This window comes from Lygodium microphyllum, chromosome 4 (assembly GCF_053477565.2).
Source record: "Lygodium microphyllum isolate KBCC chromosome 4, Lygodium_microphyllum_v1.1.10, whole genome shotgun sequence".
In the NCBI taxonomy this organism is placed as follows: domain Eukaryota; kingdom Viridiplantae; phylum Streptophyta; class Polypodiopsida; order Schizaeales; family Lygodiaceae; genus Lygodium; species Lygodium microphyllum.
Window position 1 is genome coordinate 162,375,543 of NC_141138.1, and position 19,884 is coordinate 162,395,426.

The following is a 19,884-nucleotide window of genomic DNA, read 5'->3' on the forward strand; positions in this document are numbered from 1 at the left end:
AAAGAGTTCTGACGGCCAGCTTTAGAGGTAGACGAAATATCCACTGTCTTGGAGATGAACAGGGATAACGACGATCCCATGGGTTAATCACATTACCTCTAGTATCAAAAGCCAACTTTGCACGTGGGCCCTTTGGACCGCCCGTATATACTTTACTAGTAGACTGATTATGGGGAGCAGAAGTAACCATAGTATGAACAGTGTGCTCTGAAGACAACATTTCTTTCCTGCGCATATAAGTGTGCATGGAATCTTGTGAAGCATCAGGCCCGGTATCCGCCATGCCAACATCAAACCTTTTACTTTTTTTTGCCCGTACATCTACCCAGTCATTGCCACGGGAATCCAAACCCGAATATGTTTTTTACCTTTATCCAAAACTTTAGGTGACTGGGTTGCATTCTGCGACGGAGTCTCAAGCACCATATCTTCCATGGGCAGCACAACATGCTCAGCATCTGAAGTCGGTTGCTTCTTTGGGCATTCGGCCATAAAATGCCCCAATTTTCCACACGAAAAGCAATGCCCTGCACAGTTGTCCCATTTCAAACGAAAGTGCAAAGGATACATGCCAGAGCAATTAAGACGTAACCAAGCAGACCTTTTCCTAGCAATGTCCCATAACATACACAAACGGTTACGATTCATGGCCCTTAGACCAGGGGGGACCAGAACAGTGCCCACAACGGCCATGGCATCCTGTAATAGTGGCCAATAGACAGCCAGACAATTTTCCACTTCAACCCACACCGGGCATTCATGTTGAAGTAGGTGCTGAAAATCTGCCATTGGGCGCCATGGCACAACATGGACCAAACAGCGATCAAAGAACAATGAAAGTTTAGACAAGAGATCAACACGGTGCTTCTCAGATTTCAACAGCACCTCATAGAAGCCTCGGGGCCCAACAAAAATCTCCTCAACACGCTCCCCTTGTAGTAGATTGTGCAGCCACTGGCGAATATGGGAAAGCACTGGGATCCTGCCAGTGAAGAAGAGTATAACAACACGGTCATAAAACACCGAAAATGAATACAAGACGTTTTTTGGATCCACCGTGGCTTCTAGAACATCTTCAATTCCAGAGTCAGAAAAAGCTTCATGATTATGTTGGACATAATCGCCAAGCAAAGTGTTGGCAAACTCCAGCAAATGCTCCCAGTCAACATCTTGAGAATCCACAGAATCAGAGGCAACCTGAGCATAAGAACGTTCCTAATGATCCATTGTCTCTTCCGAAGTATGCTTGGTACGTTTGCCCGCAGGCTGGAAGTCAGAACCAGGAGACATCTCCTCTGTGCAAGGAACCATATCCTCTAGTTCCTCTGTATCAGAATCCGGACCAAGGATTGCCACCGTTTGCTGGATAAAAGCCATATCCAGACCAGCCATGTCGTATCACCACTTGTGCAGGTCAATGCAGAGCGAGGAGCTCACGGGCACTAGAAACAAACATAGGCCTCTCTCTCTCTCTCTCTCTCTCTCTCTCTCTCTCTCTCTCTCTCTCTCTCGCTCTACAGATCAGTGGGCACTCTGGTCGAGACGTTGCCTCTCTGACGACTGTCGGGCTCAGGGTTTACAGCAGCTGGGCGCCTCTACAGAAAAGAACAAATATGAGCAGGCAGACCCGCGAACAGCAGAACAGTCGAAGCAAGATGGGCGTCTACAAGTGTGGCAGCGCGACTGGGCAGTAGAAAGACGCAGCAAAACCCGCGACGAACCAAAACAGCGCTCAGAACCAGGACGCGAGAAACGAGACCTGACGGGGCTGAAGGGCGACGGCAGGGACCCTGGCCCCAAGACTGACGACGGACGGGCAACGGCTTATTCCGTCTATACGCAGGTGGAACCAACCGAAGGATGACGAAACGGAGCAGGCGGCAGGTCATGACAAGGCGCCATCGACGATCCTCTCTCTCTCTCTCTCTCTCTCTCTCTCTCTCTCTCTCTCTCCGTAAAAGGCAATTGTATTAATTGCGAAAAAAAGGTACAAGTTTACATGGTTACAAGATACATGATGGCTCTACGCCATCGCGTGTAATCTCTGTGGCTCTCGAAAGCACTAAACTCCAACAGAATTACAAAAAGTCATGGCAACGACGCAGAGGAAATTGCCATATGCCAGGGAAGTAAGTCCTCCCAAGGAAGTAAGTCAGAGTGCCGAATGAGATCTCGTTTTTTCGTAAAAGGTAATTGTATTAAGTACGAAAAAAAGCACTAGTTTACTTGATTACAAGATACATGATGACACTAAGCCATCTCTCTCTCTCTCTCTCTCTCTCTCTCTCTCTCTCTCTCTCTCTCTCTCTACATTTAGCATTGTGCCATCTCGAGCACTCTCCTAATCATGCAATGCTAAATTCTGTGGCCTTCCTCATCTTAAAAGAGGATTTGTCAATGTTTTGTCATAAAGCACTTTGTTGCGATATTATCCATCATCCTATAGATTAGACACTACCCACTTGAAAAATCCCCCTAGGATCCAACTTGTACAAGCAACAACACAAAGGAACGTAAAAGGAATAAATATCAGACTCACCTCCCAACCATAGAGCCAAATGGGCTCACCCTCGATCTTGGGTGCTAGCAACAGACTGAGTCACAACTACATCCCAAGAGTTGCCATTCCATATCGCCAACTCACACCATCCAAGTTTACCAACATGTTTGCGTACCAGCCCAAAAGTCCAACCCCCAAGCCCAAGAGCTAGTAGCAAACAAGGTTGCCACAAGATTCCAAGAGCTGGCATCCCATACCACCACTTTACACCATCCTAGTGTATGAACGTGCCAACCTACAGCCCAAGAGTCCAAGCATGGTGATCACACAATGTTGTGCACAATAGGGCCTTCAGCCCTATGAATAGGACTGAGCTGCCCTATCCCTATAATGCCCATAGTGCATTCGCACTAGGTCACTTTATGACCAATGCTACTGGTGCCCATCCAAATGTCCAAGGATGTAACATTAGCTATACAAGGTATCTTGTGTGGATAAAGACTCTTCCAGGTCTACAAATGGATGGTGATGGTGGTGCCATCCCCAAGTGTGGAGTGGTCAAGGCCCTTGACTGATCTCCCAAAATAAGCTGCTAATGATCATATGTTGAGTGGGCTGGTGACAAGCATTGCCTCCAAATGCCTGGGTGAGCTAAATTGGACCCTAAACTACCCTCTTCCCAAGGTACCCATCAAATAACCTTGGCTAGAGTGCTGGTGAGAGCTGCCTACATGGAGTCCTTGAAAAGTGTGGAGTGATGGATAATCTACAACCAGGAAATAAGCCAAAGATGATGCCTCAAGGGTCACCACTCTCTTCCTAAGGGAAAGCTCTGCATTAGAAGCAAAGAGGATTAGTGGGAAAGTATTAACCAAGGTTGCACAAGGGGCTGCATTGGAGTTCGCTTGTGAGGGCAGAGGACCAGCTACTATCATGCAAGTCTCATTTAAAAGGACCGGCTACTGTCTTCCAAGTTTCATTCACTCCTTTGGTTTGTTAGGCTTGTGCCTCCTGAATTGTGTAACAAATACCTGCTGAGCTGATTTCAATGCATAAGGAGAGCGAGAAATTCCAAATGCAAAGGCTGGAAATAGGGAGGTGACGGCAGGAACTGAAGGGACAAAGGATGGAAAAGAGGAAGTCAAGGCTGGAAAGTGCACACAGGGCTAGGAGGTGCAAGCGAGAGCAGGGGCAAGAGGCGGTCATGATATGAAGCTGAGTAGGCAGCCCTGGGTTGCAATGGGCACTGCAATGGTGACAGGAGGCAGGCCACACACTGTTGGGGGATGAAGGGAACTCAGCAGCCAATTTTTTGAAGCTGTTAGCTCCATAGACCTTGGCACATAGGTTTGGCAAGGATTTGCTGCATCATCTTCCTTTAATGTGCATTAACCACCACTCCTCTCCCAAGAAACAACAGAGATAATCTACAAAAACTAATGGATGTCACTCAGGCTTTTTGGGGAGGCAGCAAGCCTCCATATCAATCTTCAGAAATGTGAGATGTTCCTCCTAAACAGACAGATGTAGAAAAAATACTAGACCAGTATTTCATCTATAGAGCTGGTTTGTTGTTTGGGATACCCAGCGGGGATGGACACAAATGCTACTCATGGGCTTTGCGATGTTCCCCCCAAAAAGTGGTACAGAGATATCACTAAACTGAAAATCCAGCAAGGATACAAAAAAAATGCCATCAATTACCTTTGTGGAAGTTCAACAACCAAAGGTATTGTCAAGATAGCTAACTTCTCACAATATTGTGATGATGATAGTCTGAGGACCCTCCATTCTCAAGGCACTGACACTAAGAAACAGCCCTTTTAGTCCATGTGCAAGTATACATCTTGGAACGATTTCCTGACTATGATCTTCGACTGACAGCAGGCATCAAGACAACAGAGTGAGTGTATGCACCTGACTGAGATACTGGACTGACAGCAGGCACTCAAGAGACATTCCCTAATAGTGTATGAATACCAGACATACTCTCTTGTGGACTCTGTACATGTGCAAATAATTTCTTGATTGTGACCTTCAGGTGGAACACAGAGCACTAATTGCAAGAATCGAAGTACATACAATTAGAAGTGGTTTGCGTTGTAGAGGATTCGGACCCCTCTACCTCTGATAATTGTCATGTAAATCCTCTTAGGCACTGTTGTATTGCCATTAGGTAAGTTTTCAGCTATGAGCTTCCTGTGGTATAGATCCTATCTTGTGCCAGTTGACTAATTGGCAGACATTCTACCAGACTGAAGGAATATGTTCTTATCTTTCGTGGTAAAAGACTTTCACCAAATCTGCTCTCAAAATTATCTTGACATTTTGTTACAATCTTCATATTTTTTTTCAAATAAAGTGTGGCTAATTATATTACTTCAGAAAAAACCCTGAGTACAAGGAAGTGCTCATGCTTATCAGACTAGCTGGAGCTGATCAGAGTCACAGATATATCAAGAATACAAGCCTCTCAGGGCAGTCTAGGGGGGATGGCAGCGAAGCTGTACTACACAGGACAAGGCGAAGCACCAACGCGAGGCAATGTACCAAGCTATCCCTAGGAGGACCTGGTTAACCACCAAGGCTTGGCATGCTAGGGAAAGGTGAGTGGTACTCCAGTAGGTCAGCTTCCTTCGAATAGAGCCAAGGACTGGAAGAAACTGCTAGGCGGGAGTGATGTCGAGTCCCACCTAGAACCCTAGGTAACGGACGGTCTGCTCTCTGCACACCCATCTAAATCCCAAGTGAACGCCCTACTCCGTGCTAGAGTCCGGGTCTGTAAGGAAACCAACCGACTTTTGCCAGTTGATTTTCACTCCCACTGCAGTACAAAACACCTTGAGAGCCAGCCTCACTCTCTCCAGCATCAACTCATCATCCTCTACGTAGTGTTGTATCATCTGCATACTCTAAGTCTAACAGCTCCGTCTCCTCTCTCACTAGGAATCGAAGGCCGCATAACCCACTCACACGTGACCTCAGGAAGTGAGACATCGCCTCTGCAAAGAATAGGAACAAGTACGGGGCCAAGGGGCAGCCCTACCGGACCGATCTCTCCAGTCAAAACTCCTCCCCTCGCCTACCACCTATGAGAACCCTCTTGGTGGCCGATTTGTAAAGTGTTGAGACCCCACGAATCCATGCCTGGGGGAAGCCCAACCTCCAATAGTGCCCTCTAAGAAGTCCCACTCCACCCTGTCATAGGCTTTCTCGAAATCCAGGAGTACTACAGCCAGTCCTTGACCACTATGCTGGGCCCACTCTGTCACCTCAAAGAAAGTGAAGACATTGTCAAGGATGCTCCTGTCCTGGACAAAGCCTGTCTGTGTGTCATGAATGATATCTAGAAGCACACGGCGGAGTCACCTACCAATCATCTTTGCCAATGCCTTATAGGCCACTAACAACAAGGTGATCGGTCTCCACTGGGATAGCTCCAACAGATCTCCCTCTTTGGGGAGGAGACTGATAAGACTTGGACTTGCCGAAAGATTCCCTGGCATCCAGTCCAGAGGTGAAAATCTCCTGGAAGGCCAGCAGTAAGGGGTCCTTCACCACCTCCCAATAGGTAGTGAAAAAGGCCTTAAAGAGGCCATCCTCTCTCGGGCATTTCTGCACATCCTGTGTATGGAAAGCCTCCTCTAGTTCCTTCTCTGTGAAGTGGGCTAGGAGGGAACGTCCCATCTCCTCTATGACGAGGGACAAGATGTGATCCCAGACCTGTTGTCTACATCGTTGTCCTCTAGCTAAAGCTGTCTCCTGCTGGAAAAGGCGCCTGTAGTAGTCGGTGGCAATCTCCATCACCTCGTCTCGGCTAGAACGAGTCCTTCCATACTGATCCTGAAGATTGTGTATCTGCTCTCCTGAACTGCGGGGCTGATGCACCTCGAAAAATTCCCTGCACATCGTGTCTCCTTTCCACACCCAAAAGGCTGCTAAGGTACGGAATGAGAACTCCGAGCGCCTATCCTCTAGGCCGGCAATGGCTGCTCATGCGCGCACCTCCTATGCGTGGAGGATAGGATACCCTAGTACCTCCTGTAGTAATCTCTGCATGGCTACTAGGTCCCGTCAGAGTGCTCTCTCCTCCTCCCAGCTCTGCTGCCTAGCCTGTAAGGCTGCCTCTTAGCAAATACTGCTCGACTCGGTTAGGACCTCTACAACTTTCTCTGCGATCCGGTCCCTCCTGCCCCACTTCCTAGTCCAAATCTACTCAATCTGTCTCTTCACCTCCTCCCTCCTATAGATCGAGTCAAGGGTCCGACAAGATCGTGTATCTAGGGCAGATGGTGGGGGGTCAAGTGTCAAGAGAACCGGGAAGTGATCGGACAAAGTGATGCCCGCCAATTGCCCTACTTGGCCTCCGCGAGAGCATCCTCACTCTCCCACATAGAACCTGTCCAGCCGCTCGAGCAGGACTCCGCCTAGCCGCCTGTATTCCCAACAAATTCTAGTGATCTCTCTCTCCTCTGGAAAGCTGGGTCTCTCCAAGCAGCATGCTCCTATTGCGAGTAGGAAGACCTCCCATGCCTCTTGCTCCTCCCCAGCCATACCCTGGTAGTTTCTGCCTCTGCCCTACTGATCCTCTAAGGCCTCCAAGTTGTTCAAGCTCCTCCAACAATCCAAGAGTCCACCTCTGGAAGCCTTGCTACAATCTCCACCCAGAACTTGCTACATGCCCTAACCTCAGTAGGGGCATAGACATTGAGGACTCCAAGGCACGAGTCCCCAATATCCAATCTGATCCATAGAACCCTACATGCCACGATCGTCCCGTAGTGTCATACACAAGCGATGAGGCTCGGGCCAATAGAGGTGCATACGCCTCCACTCCTGACGTGGGCACCGATGGCGTGCTCCCACTAAGTGTGTGACCTGCCGGGGAGAACCTTCCCTACCCGCTAGTTGGGCTTGGGCAAGAGTGAGCTTGTGCTCCTATATAAGTAAGATGTCAATCCGTCCAACAAGGGCAAGCTGCAGCTCCTACCGAACAATCAACTTCCTGGAACCACGTGCTCCACTATAGTGGAGACCGTTCACATTTCAGGATGCAAGATGTAAACTCATGGGGATACATGGGACTGACCGAACAGACATCTATTCGATGTGGAAGCTATTGACGAGGAAGAGGAGCTATGAGGCATGCGGATATGCTTCGATGTCGGCCTGGATGGTGAGCTCTATTCCCCCATGGTAGCCCTCGGGCGGACCATGGGGGTGATAGATATGCCTAGTACCACCAAGACATCTATAAGCCAAGCTGAGAGGCAAGACTCTATGCACTGGTGGAAACGGGCCGCCTATGCTAGGGGCCACTCGATCACATCCATCGGGGTTCTCCACTGTGGAGGGGCTTGAAAGATAATGCTCAAATGTGGGAACTCATCCCCAGTCCACCAGTTAATGTCCATTATGCAACCTGGCCACTGCTAGGAGAAGAGCGCCCATCCACCTTCTCCCATCCACTGGGAGATGTGATCAGCCACCTGGCGCTTCACCTCCTCCTCTATTTGGGTCGACGTCCACTCTCCTGTGTGAGACATCTAAAGGAAGAAGGCGTAGTTTGGTCCATTCGATGGTGCCAGTAGATGAACCTTGCAGCTCCTTGACTTGCGTACCACGAAAAGTCCCACATCCACGGATAGTGGGAACTCTCCGTGCTCCACAACTCTTAGGTAAGACCACGGCCCACTGCGAAAGAACTCCTATGGTAGCAACTGCGCCTGTCTCAGGAAAGTGTGACGAGCGGCATGGACAGAAGAGCTGGTGGTTGTTGGGGCGGGGCAGGGAAGGTGTTTTGGGGGGGGGGGGGGGGGAGGGGGGGGGGTGGATGGGGGTGGTGGTGGTGGTGGTGGTGGTTTTGGTGGGCCCTCGGGTGAGGTCGCCTGTGACGCCTCTGTGGGGGGTGGATGTGTAGGCTTGTGGTTCTGCCGGGTGGGGGGAGGAGGGGAGGACCCTTGTGGTGTTCCGCCAGGGGGGAGACACTCACCCTCCTGCTATCATGGCTGTGTCTAAGGGATTGGCTGCGATCCCCTTGCCGTCTCTCTCTCTATCATCTCTGGACTCGTGTGAAGCCGTCCGCATCCACCTGTGGACCTGTCAGCGAAGCCGCCTTGGCTCCAAACCGCATGCACTCTGCTGCCAAATGCCCAAAGTCATGGCAACACAGGCACTACCTGGACTGCCCCATCACAATAACCTGCTGCCTAAAGGAGTGTGTGTCTGCCTCAATCTCTAGAAACTGTGGTATGTTCTTTGTCTCTTTTACTTCCACCTGTATCTTTGGGACTCCTGCAACTGTCACTGTGTCCGCAAAAGAGGCGGGAAGGACAGTGCCGAAGAGCCGTCCAAAGTCTTCCACAAGCTGACGATACTCTATCACCAATCCAGGAAACAGTAGGGTGACCAGGTGTCTAAGGAAACTGTTATGGAGCGCGAATGCCTCCACTGTGAAATCACTATACCAAGGGACCATGTAAATGACCCCCTTCGTGGAGGCATAGGGTGAACTGGCTACTAACTCCTGGGCTGCATCTATCGAGGTGAGTCATACCATGAAGATCCCTTGTCCCATGAGAATCATCTCCACGATCTGCGCCGTACCAATGCGCGGCATGGAGTGAAGTCAGTCCCAAAGCGGAGCCCTGGACAGGGAGTGTCCTACGACCTGGCCAAATATCATGTTTCTTTTAGCTCCAGCTCTGTGGCATGGACTACTAAGAGTTGTTCCTCAAAGAGAACTACGCACAAGGCGTTTGACTGGGGGGCACTCGCAGAATGCACTGGCCCTCTGACTCCATTGTGCGTCCCTTCTGGCCGGGGGTTCGATGGTTGTGATGGCGGGGGCATGGACAGCGGCATGTCGGTCGGGAGCGTTTTTTTTTTTCAATTTGCAAAACGGAGAAAAGATAACTTCACAATCTTCATACATTTGTAAAGGTTCGATGATATTATATACATTTGTAAGCTACTGATTTTGAGGCTGACAAAAGGCACTCAAATAAAGAGTTTCCAGATGTAAAAAGACAATTGAGAATTTTATTATCTAAGGTATGAACTTTAGATAACCAAAATTCAGCTTCACAGTATTAAATCAGTTACCAGGCCTAAGTCTTACCCAAGGAGGTGAAATCTGATGACTTCTCACGATCAAAGCCAATTTCTGCAAAACAAGAAATAGAACATAGCTGAAGCAAATTTCAACAAGAGAGAATTTTTGGGCTCAATTATACAATTATACATGTGATTGGAAAACACCTTCAAGCTTTAACTTTCAAGCAAAACAGTGATTTGAATTGCTATTCCTATAGGTCCTCAATTTCTCAGTGCAATAAGGAACTTCTCAACATGAATCTGTCAGACCAACAAGAATAGTACGCATATAAAATGAAAAAAACAACAGACTATAAAACACTAATATGATAAGGGATTGAGCTTAAAAATGCATTACAAACTTAAACCATTCAATTGGCTCTTTAAAACAGCTCCAAAACATGCCAGTACCAAACTCTTCATTAAATTACCAAAATTTCCTAGAGTGTTTGTGTCCCATAAGCCAAAATGCTAATTTGGGGAGATCCACATCTAAAATAGGAGGCTGCCCTTTCACTCAGCCCATCCTGTTCTTGCAGATTCTCCATCAGCTGGCGCCATCCTCCCACTATTGTCTACACCCCTCCATTGGTGGATAGCTCAGCTTCTGGTGCTGCTAGCTTGTGTCGAGCTCCAAGTGACCTGCCTACACTGCCCTGACTGCTGCATTTGTTGCTAGTGACTCCTCTCTACAGCTTGGTCCATGCAGTTTTCCAACAGTTGCCATCATCTTCTAGACATCAGACAGCTGCATTTTGCTGCAGACAACTCTTCTCCAGCCTTTGAGCTGCTGTTGCCTATTACAGCCAGATCCACATACACAAACCTGAATTCTTGCAACCACTGATTGCTTACAGACACTGCCTATTGCATTTTGGGGTCTATTTACAGTACGGCGTGCTCTCCAGCTCATCTCTCTTCCCCGGTACTTCAGAGACATGGGATGAAACGAGCTGTCCTTCTCCAAAAGGGTGGTGGCTAACCTGATCTAACACTTATTACAGCAAGCAAATGAATTCACAAATCTGAAACAAAACTTTACCACAAAATTATTGGATAGTCAACACCCGATTGGGCCCAAAACTGGCATCCCTTGTGGTATTTCTTTAACTTGTAGTGCCTGAATTCTTCTCCGATCTTTGGGCTTTTGTTTAATGGGCATGCACTTCGAGGTGGCTGAGAAACCCTTATTTCTCTAGCGAAAATTAGGGTTTTGACAGCAACATGTTGCCTACCTTTAAAAAATTGAGCAAATTTAGGGTTTTGCGAGCGATATGTTGCCTACCTTTAAACAACTGAGCAAAACTTAGAACGGCTGAGATTCAATGGTACACTTCTTGAGACCGGTCTTGCTCTCACACGAGACTGTGAACTATACTCAATCCAAGGATTATGCTTTTTTTGTTTAATGTCAATATAATCCTTCTATTCATGATGATTAATGGAGCTTCTACTTGGTATTTCGATAGTGATGCTTCTAAGCACATCACTTCTTGTTGAGCATTATTCTCATCTATTTCTCATGTACCTCCAAGGACACAATTGTGTGCACAAACAATGTCTCTCATGCAATTAAAGGCATTTGGTCATATACACATTGTCTACATTTGAGGCACTCCTATGACATTGCAAGATTCTCTATATGCCCAACACCAAAAAGAATCTTTTTTCTATTTCCGCAATTGTGACTTGTGGATTTTGAGTCATTTTTGTTGGCTCCGATGTGGAGTGTACGATGATCAAGTTTCTTCTTCTATTGACTTGACAAGCACCCCCACTAAAGGCCTCTATCATCTTGATACATAAGATCGGCAGCTTACTAAAACTCCTATTGATTGTGCCTTATCAGCAAAAGATACTTTGCAAGTTACACATTTATGGCACCAAAGGCTTGGGCATCAACTATCTTGCATTAATGAAGCTCCAATTAGGGGATACAATTAGCAATCTTCCTAAAGTTCACCTACCATCGAATCACATTTGAAGGCACTTGGTAAGATGTACTATTTTCGTTAAGCAAGGATTCTCATGACCATTCTCCATCTATATTGCATCTACTTCACAGTGATGTTTGACATTTGTGGTCCTATGTGTCAAGAGACGAAATGATATGCTCTAACTCTATATCAAGAAACGGTAGGGTTACAAGCAAAAACACAAAAAGTACAACAAACACTATGACAAAGAAAACTCGAAACATGGAAAAAGATTGATGAATGATGAACATTGAATCATGTTGATACATTGGACAAGAGCTCTGTGATAACTACATTGCCCTGGCTAATCAGACAACACCACCTTGAAGGGTCTACATAATGAAGGGAGCGAAATGCAATCCTTTGTGCAGAGCCATCAACATGAGGAAAAGAGATGCTCTATGGGGGAGCGAAACGCAGACCTTCTAGCAGTGGAATACTAGAGTAGACACTCAAAGATGAAGGATAGTAGTAGAGAGAAAAATGCAGTCCTAAAAAGCTATAAGAGATTAAGGATATGCTGAAATCTCTCCAAGATGATATCAGGTTGTTGTCAAGATGACCATTGAGCAAGCAACTTGAGAAGAAAACACAAGAACATCGATGAAGATCTCCATGTAAGTGGCTGCAAACAAGCAATTGCTAGGCAGCCCTTCAAGAGTGAAGAAAACGCAAAAACGCTAGTATGTAATGTAGGGTTGATAAAGAGTGTGTGACCTACTATAGATGGCCTAAATCTGTTGCAAACAAAACCTCCATAAAGTAGCTCATGGTAGGGAACTATCATCTAGGTGTTCGGGTGGCAGCAAGATACAAAAATGGAAAATAATGATGAAGATGATGTGTTGTACCAGTCCATGGAGGAGTGAAGGCAGCAAATGCAGTAGTAGAAATAATGAAGAACAAGTTCCAAGACTTGATCCAATTAAGAGGGAGACTGACTAAAGAATGAGTGAGGGATGAATGTCCACAACCTATTTATAGCCACATAAGTCACTAAACTGCCTAGGGCAGCATTCTAACTCTCAAGTGGCACCCAGACACTAATTAATGATACAAATAAAGCCTTTTCAAGACTATAAATGGAGGCCAAAGCAGAATTATTGCAACACAATGGACTTAATAACTTTGGTATCTCAACACCCCTCTCACGCCCAAAAAGGTGCCCTAGGAGGAGTGAAAGAGACATTCTCCACCTTATGATCCAAGTACTCCACATAAAAGGGAACCTATAAGGAAGAATAGTAGACAGGGTGAGCCTATAGTGCCCAAAACTTGACCTCAATAGAGAAGCTACTAGTTCGGTGTCTTCATGCTAGTAAGAATGTGAAGGCAAAGCCACCAACTTATGGCCGAAACATCCAAGGCCCCAGGTAGAACTTATAGATCCTAGGTATCAATAGGTGAGATGGCAGCTCAATGTCCACTGCCCCATCCAAGGGAAGATAAAGAATGCAAAGGCTCTTCATGGTGTGGGAAGCACCCCACGATGAGTAGTGGCCCCCTCTGAAACTCAAAGAAAAAGATCCCCATCTAAAGCCAGAGATATAGGGTCCCCCTTTGAAGCCCCTTCTAAATCCCCCTTTAAAGAAAGAAGATCCCCCTCTGAAGCCAAAGGAATAGGATCCCCCTTTCAAACCCCCTTTGAATTCCCCTTTGAAGGAGATAGAGAATCTAAAACTCATGGATCATGGCCTCCTCTGAAGTGTCTATTGAACAAAGGAGATAGGAATTTAAAGCCATAGATCATGGCCTCCTCTCAAGTGTCTAATGATGAAGGAACAACCACTGGTGTCGTCGAAAAAAGGTATATAAGAAAGCTACAATGGAACAGAGATTGAACAACTCTCCGAGGTGGCCTACCTAAAATTGAGTAGAAGAGGGATGGGAGGGAGGGAGGGATAGAGGAGGGATGGGGCACCCATGGTTCGTACTTCCAGCTTTGGAGAAGCCATAGCACTCGTGTGGCAAACATATAAAGGGAGGGCGAAAGGAAGAAGAAGATAATTGTATCTCCCAAATAATGCAAGGAAATAATCGTGAATCTCAAAGTGTTGCCAATCACATAATCTTTATTCACCTTCACTAACAAAGAGGAACTTTAGCTCTCAGAGAACCTCTGCTCTAGTACCATGCCAAGAGATGGAATAGTATGCTCTGATACCTTGTCAAGAAATGTAGAGTTTGCAGAAACAAGAAGTGTACAAAAAACACTATGACAACAGAAACTCAAAACATAGAAGAATGAAGAATGTCCAACATTGAATCATGCTAAATGAGTCGTGCTGAAACAATCAAGCGGAACTTGGAGATGACTGCACTATCCTAGCTAACCATGCGGTAGTATCTAGAAAGGGTCTGCACTATGAAGGAAGCAAGCCACAATCCTTTGAGCAAAGTTGTCAATGATGAGGATAAGAGCTGCTCTATGGAGGGAGCAGAACACAGACTTTCGAGCAATGGAATGTCAGAGTAGACACTAGAAAATGAAGGATAGCATTATAGGGAGTGAAATGTAGACCTCAGGAGCTGTCCAACGTGAAGGATATACTTAAATCTCTCAAAGATGATGGCTGCTATCAAGATAATTGCTAAACAATCAGTTGGAGAGGAAAACACAAGAATGTCGGTGAAGATCTCTTCACGTAAGTGGCTACAAATAGGTGGTTGCTAGGCATCCCTTCAAGAGTGAAGAAAACACAAAATTGCAGGTATGAGATGTAGAAGAACATGTCACTAGGCTCAAATTGCATGTTGGGAAACTCCTCTAACAAGGCACAAAGATGGGCAGCAACCAGTTGAATCAAGGCAACAGATTGACTCCAAAAGGAGGGACACAAGCCACTCTTACAGGAAGCATCCACTAGGCGTTGGAGAGGTAAAGGTGATCAACAATCGATGAAGAGGGAGATTGACCAAAGAATGAGAGAGTGAGGAGTAAATGGATGAATGCCTATGCCCTATTTTGTAGTACACTGAACTTAATGATTTTGGTATCTCAACACTATGCGGACCGAATCTCTTGGTGGACTCCTCTATTTGGTTACGTTTATTGATAACAAATCCCAATTCACTCGGGTATATGGGCTGAAGTCTAAGTCTAAAGTCTTCTCTTGCTTCAAGACCATCATTGCCATGGTGGAGAACCAAAGTGGCTCTCACATTTGGACCCTTTGCACCAACGAGGAGATGAATGCCTCTCTAAATAGTTCAGAGTATCTTGCATCTCACAGCATTCGTCATCAATGCATTGTCCCTTACCACAACAAAATGGAGTAGCGGAACGAGAGAATTGATCAGTAATGGAGATGGCAAGATGCATGATCAAGAGTAATTATTTACCAAATTCCTTTTGATTTACTTCTATTCTTTGTGCTACTTATTTTTTGAACAAGTGTCCCATAGGATCTCTACGCACCATCACTCCTTATGAGGCAAAGACTGGCTCCAAGCCCTATGTCTCTTACATGATAGCATTTGGTTCATAGACATATGCTCATGTGCCTTCTCAAAAAAGGCACCAGCTGAATGATGAGGCTATTTGATGCACATTCATTGGCTATAGTACTAAAAACAAAGGTTACCAGCTATATCAACTTTCTACTAGCAAGATTATTGGCAGCATGAATGTTACCTTTGCTGAAATACTTCACATCATTTGTTGGACTCTGAAAGACCAATATTATTCATGCTACCAACAACTTTGACAGCCTATTACCACTTGTCAACATTGGTTCCATGGCTGATTCTTCTTCTTAGCCTTTATACCTTGTTCCATAACCAACCCACTATTGATTATCCAAGGTGATAGTCATTCTTATGGTTGGAGGGTAATTGTAAATGCCACGAGATTGGTTAAGTTTATTTATCTTAATGATAACAAATTTCTAAAGGTAATGTGGATGTTTAACTTTAAGATAGTGTTTCACTCAAAAGGTAGTGCATCGCAAAATAACCCTGAAATAACATTCTTTTTTTTCAAACATATGACAGTTTCCCAAGGATTGTTACAATAGTGAGCATGTTTGGTATCTAGAGCAAAGCTTTTCAAGTACATAATTGTCAATCGCATATAAGAAGAACAAAGAGACAAGGACACAAGGGTAGTTTATAAAGCCCACCTCCCTAAGTACCTGTCCAAAGGATAGAACCTGTAGAAGACTCCTCAATAGTCACAACATCCTAGGTAAAGACCACACAGGTACCTAGCAGCATCAAATCATGGATAGCAAGAAGATTGAAGCCCAAATCTACAACCTAAAGGACTTCGACCCGTTAAAACCTATTGAACAAGCAAAAGGAGAATGGTCCCCACTCAACACACTGGCACAGAGGAGTTGCAACCAATGGTGACCAAATCCCCTCTAGAATGGACATCCTAAAGCCAATTCTAATGGCAAGTCATATGAAAGTGGCCCCACTATCAACGAGCCATGGCGTGTCATCAGTGGGCAAGAGCGGCATCCTCCACCTCAAAATAGATACACAAAAGTAGACTCTATAGTAGCACAGGTAGCCTTCCAGTACTTCGAACTATCCTTTGGCTTCAAGTGAGAGTACTTCTGTCAACATTTCTCCTCAAGATAAGTGCCCTTCCCATAGTGTGGGTACTTGGGCTTAGACTTCTTCTCATCCTTTTTTTCATCATGTTTATTGTTGTTATTGGCCTTCTTGTTTCCCTCTTGTACCTGTGGTTAAAGCTTTAGTGGAGCCAGCTCCACTGGCTTCAATCTATTTAAGTCACTCCTCATTCACCAAGATAAGTAGGGCTAACTCCTCCCAAAGAAAAGTCTCACATACTCGCAATGTTAAAAAATTTGGTGTAGAAGACATTGTATTTAGGAGATAGCAATTGGGTAAGAAAGACCATGACCATCCTCCGAAGATATCGTCCAACTAAGGAATGCAAGCTCATCCCTCATATCCTCCATTTCGTTGATGTGGTCCTTCATGGAAGCAGAGTCATCAACGGAGAGTATGCGAAGTTTCTTCTCCAAGGTAATACCTTGGTGGGCAAATGTCTTCTGATGATATAGAAAAGAAAGCTTTATCCATACTTCTACCGCCATCTTAACCTACGCACATGAACAAGGACAAAGTTCTGAAGGCTCACAAAAAGAAAAAACCTGGCTCAAGAATTAAGCCTATCCCAAAGAACTACAACACAATCCATAGATGAGCCAATAGCAATATCCTCTACGGGCGAAGGAATAGGGGTAATAGCAAAACCCCATAGATCGAACGTATCAAGAATACACTCCACTTTGCAAGGCCAAAGGGAGTAGTTTGATCTGTCTAAACGATCTTCTTTAGGTAGAGTAGGAAGAACGAGCACCTCTACAGAAGGTGCCATCGTGGGCATCCTAGGGCCAGAAGAATGAGCCTTATAGGAGACATGAAGACAGGAAGGAGGAGATGGCTAATAAGAGAGTTCCCATTCAGAACAGGGCTTGGACCTCTAATATTTGCAACGATTGCGCTTCTCTCAAAGGGATAAGAATAGACTCCTCATCTGTGTCATCAAAACCTTGGAACTATTCAAGGTCTCTAAGTGTGCAAAAATACTAAATCTGTTGTGTTTGGCTGCAAAAGGGCCCAAACGGAGAGAATAATCAGCTACACCTACAAGGAGACAGTTGTAGATGCCCTATCTTTGTCAAAAGCACCTGTAAAATGCAAGAAACCTATGTTTTTCGCAACAAACAGCAGGCTGAAATTTTGTATTTTCTACAGTAGGGTGGTCTTGTCTAAAGGAAATCATTGTGTCCTCACTTATGTGATGATACCATGTGAGTACGCAAGGGAAGAGGAACACAAACATGGAGAGAAAAGGAGGGGAGAGAAGACAGCAAAAAGAGAAGAGAAACTTCACTAAATCTGAAATGAACGCTGAATACAATAGCGGACTGATCAGTCCCTGCACAAAGACCAAAGCATTACTAAGGGCACTGGATCAGGTTGGAAAATGATGACAGCACCAGAGACGGTGATGGAGACAGTGACACTGATGGAGAGAGAGTGTGCAGCCAGCAGTCCTTACACAAGACGGAGAAGAATGTGGCAATCTGTGAGAGCACCTACAAAAGACAAAAAAGGACAATCTACCCGACCAGCCAATCTGCTAAAAATAGCAGGAAATCACCAAATCTAGCAGACTGATGCTGGCTAACCTCATGTTGATGTGGCCAACTTGCTGAGGTGGCAACACAAATGCTTATGTGACACTAATCAGGACTGATCGCAGCTAGATCAGGCTCAGTAGGCTGATATGTGCCTGAAAAAATAGGAAATGCACACTAAAATGTGTGGCAAACACAGTCAAAGCTCCTATCTCGCCGTCAAACTCTGATGGAGCTCACAATCAAGAGGTGATAGACTGACAGAATAAAATGGCAGGCTAATATCCTCAACCACAGTTCCAATCTTTTCAACAAGCCATGAACTTGAATTTTTCTGTTTCATGATCTGTCATACTGTCTACTGTCATAGGTTGCTATATCTACTTGGATGAACATGTGCAACCATGACCTTATATCTCATTAATATTTTCTGCAATATCGTTATTATTCCTAGATTAGTCAAACCATTCCATGAAGGGAAGTTTGTAGGCCATCTCATGAACTTCACATTGATGGCCTTTGATCCATGTTTCGAGCTTGCTAAGTATTTAAATTGTTATTTCAATAGTTGTTACCCCTAGTGCTCAAGGATCCTAGTGACAGGTTAGCGTTTTCTGTGAAAGGAGCCTCCTCTAATAAGCCCAGTGTCTCCATCCATCTTAAGAGGCAAGTGCTTGGAAATTCTTGTATTTCTTGGCTTGGCAAAAAACAAGCAACAGTGGCTACCTCCAACTATGAAGTTGAATGTAGGGTGGCTTTGACAAATACATTGGAATTTGAATGGAGTAAACGCCCATCAACCAAGCTATGTGTGGGACCCACTCCTACGCTCATAGTCAGAGCACTATGGCAATGGTGAGGAATCTTGTAATTCATGCTCGCAAAAAGGATAATGAAGTGCATTATCATTACATCAAGGAAAGCCTCCGTGATGAAAAGGTCAACTTGATTTATGTGCCTACACAAGAAAACGTGATAGATGTGTTTACCCAAGCTCTTCCAAGAGAATATTTTGGAGTCTTTTAGAAGGCTTTAAGCTTACAACTTTTTGGGGATCAATCTGCTACACCTTGTATAGATACACATCATTCACTCTAATGGAGTTTGTTACACTTATTGTGTTCCTCTTGGTCGTTTCGTGTGAACAGTATTTTACACACACACTATTTATCTTCATATTAAAACGTTTTTTCCCCCATGTGACTACTCTCTTGGTCATGCTACTTTAGGACCTTACAGATAGTGTAGCTTCACTTCCACTCATTATTATTGCTAGCATTCACACACACACACACACACACTCTCTCTCTCTCTCTTTTTTTTTCGTAAAACACACACTCTCTCTCTCTCTCTCTTTTTTTTTCGTAAAAGGTAATTGTATTAATTACAAAAAAAAAAATATACAAGATTACTGGATTACAAGATTACAAGATACATGATGACACAAAGCCATCATGTGAAGAGGTTTTCTCTTTCTTTCTCTTTGTCTTTTTTCTGATTACAAGATACACGAGGGCCCTAGGCCAACGTGTGGGGAAGCCCCGTAGTAATGTACTGAAAAGGTTACACCAATCATGGCAACGACCCAGAGGCAATTGCCATATGCCACGGATGCAAATCCTCCCGAGGGAGCAAGTCGGAGTGTCGGATGAGATCTAGCTGCCAATGCAAGAGCCCTTTAAGCCTGGCAATATGTCGCGGTACATTAGAGGCCGAATCAAAGAGAAAAGCATTGCACGTGGTCCAAATGTGCCAGCATCCCCAATATCTAAAAAAGTGAAATAAGATCTTCTCATGCGACTGTGGCGGTGCGGGATACTTCGGGCGCACAAAAACCCAGTCGAAAGGAGTTAGCGAGGACCCCACCACCGCGCGCCAAATGTGCGACAAGAGTGACCAGATATTCTTGGCGAGCGGGCAAGAGAGAAAACGATGTCGAGCCGATTCCGCCGGTGTGGTACAGAAGAAACAATTGCCATTCCAGATGCGACGCTTGGCAAGGGCCGAGGCCAGAGGAAGACCAGCAATCATGACCCGCCAAAGAAAAACCTTGCATTTGAAAGGTGTCTTATTTAGCCAGCCCTCCATCAGCGTTTTCTGCCACCATGACAGCGATTTCCGCAGTCCCCAAACACTATTAGCTTTCTCTCCCAGCCATTGGTGATCTTGAACAAGAAGATGATACACCTGATTA

At 45.3% G+C, this 19,884-nt stretch overlaps 1 protein-coding gene across 2 annotated transcripts in view; it reads right to left on the minus strand.

Annotated features, from left to right (window-relative positions):
• The window catches only part of LOC148037847 (vacuolar protein sorting-associated protein 26B-like), a 207,855-nt gene that overhangs the window by 116,396 nt on the left and 71,575 nt on the right, over nt 1-19,884 (minus strand). For both annotated transcript variants that reach the window (XM_087676808.1, XM_087676807.1), the window contains exon 5: nt 9,621-9,665. In XM_087676808.1, the coding sequence (XP_087532934.1) occupies nt 9,621-9,665 (45 nt within the window). The remainder of the gene's footprint in view (nt 1-9,620; nt 9,666-19,884) is intronic.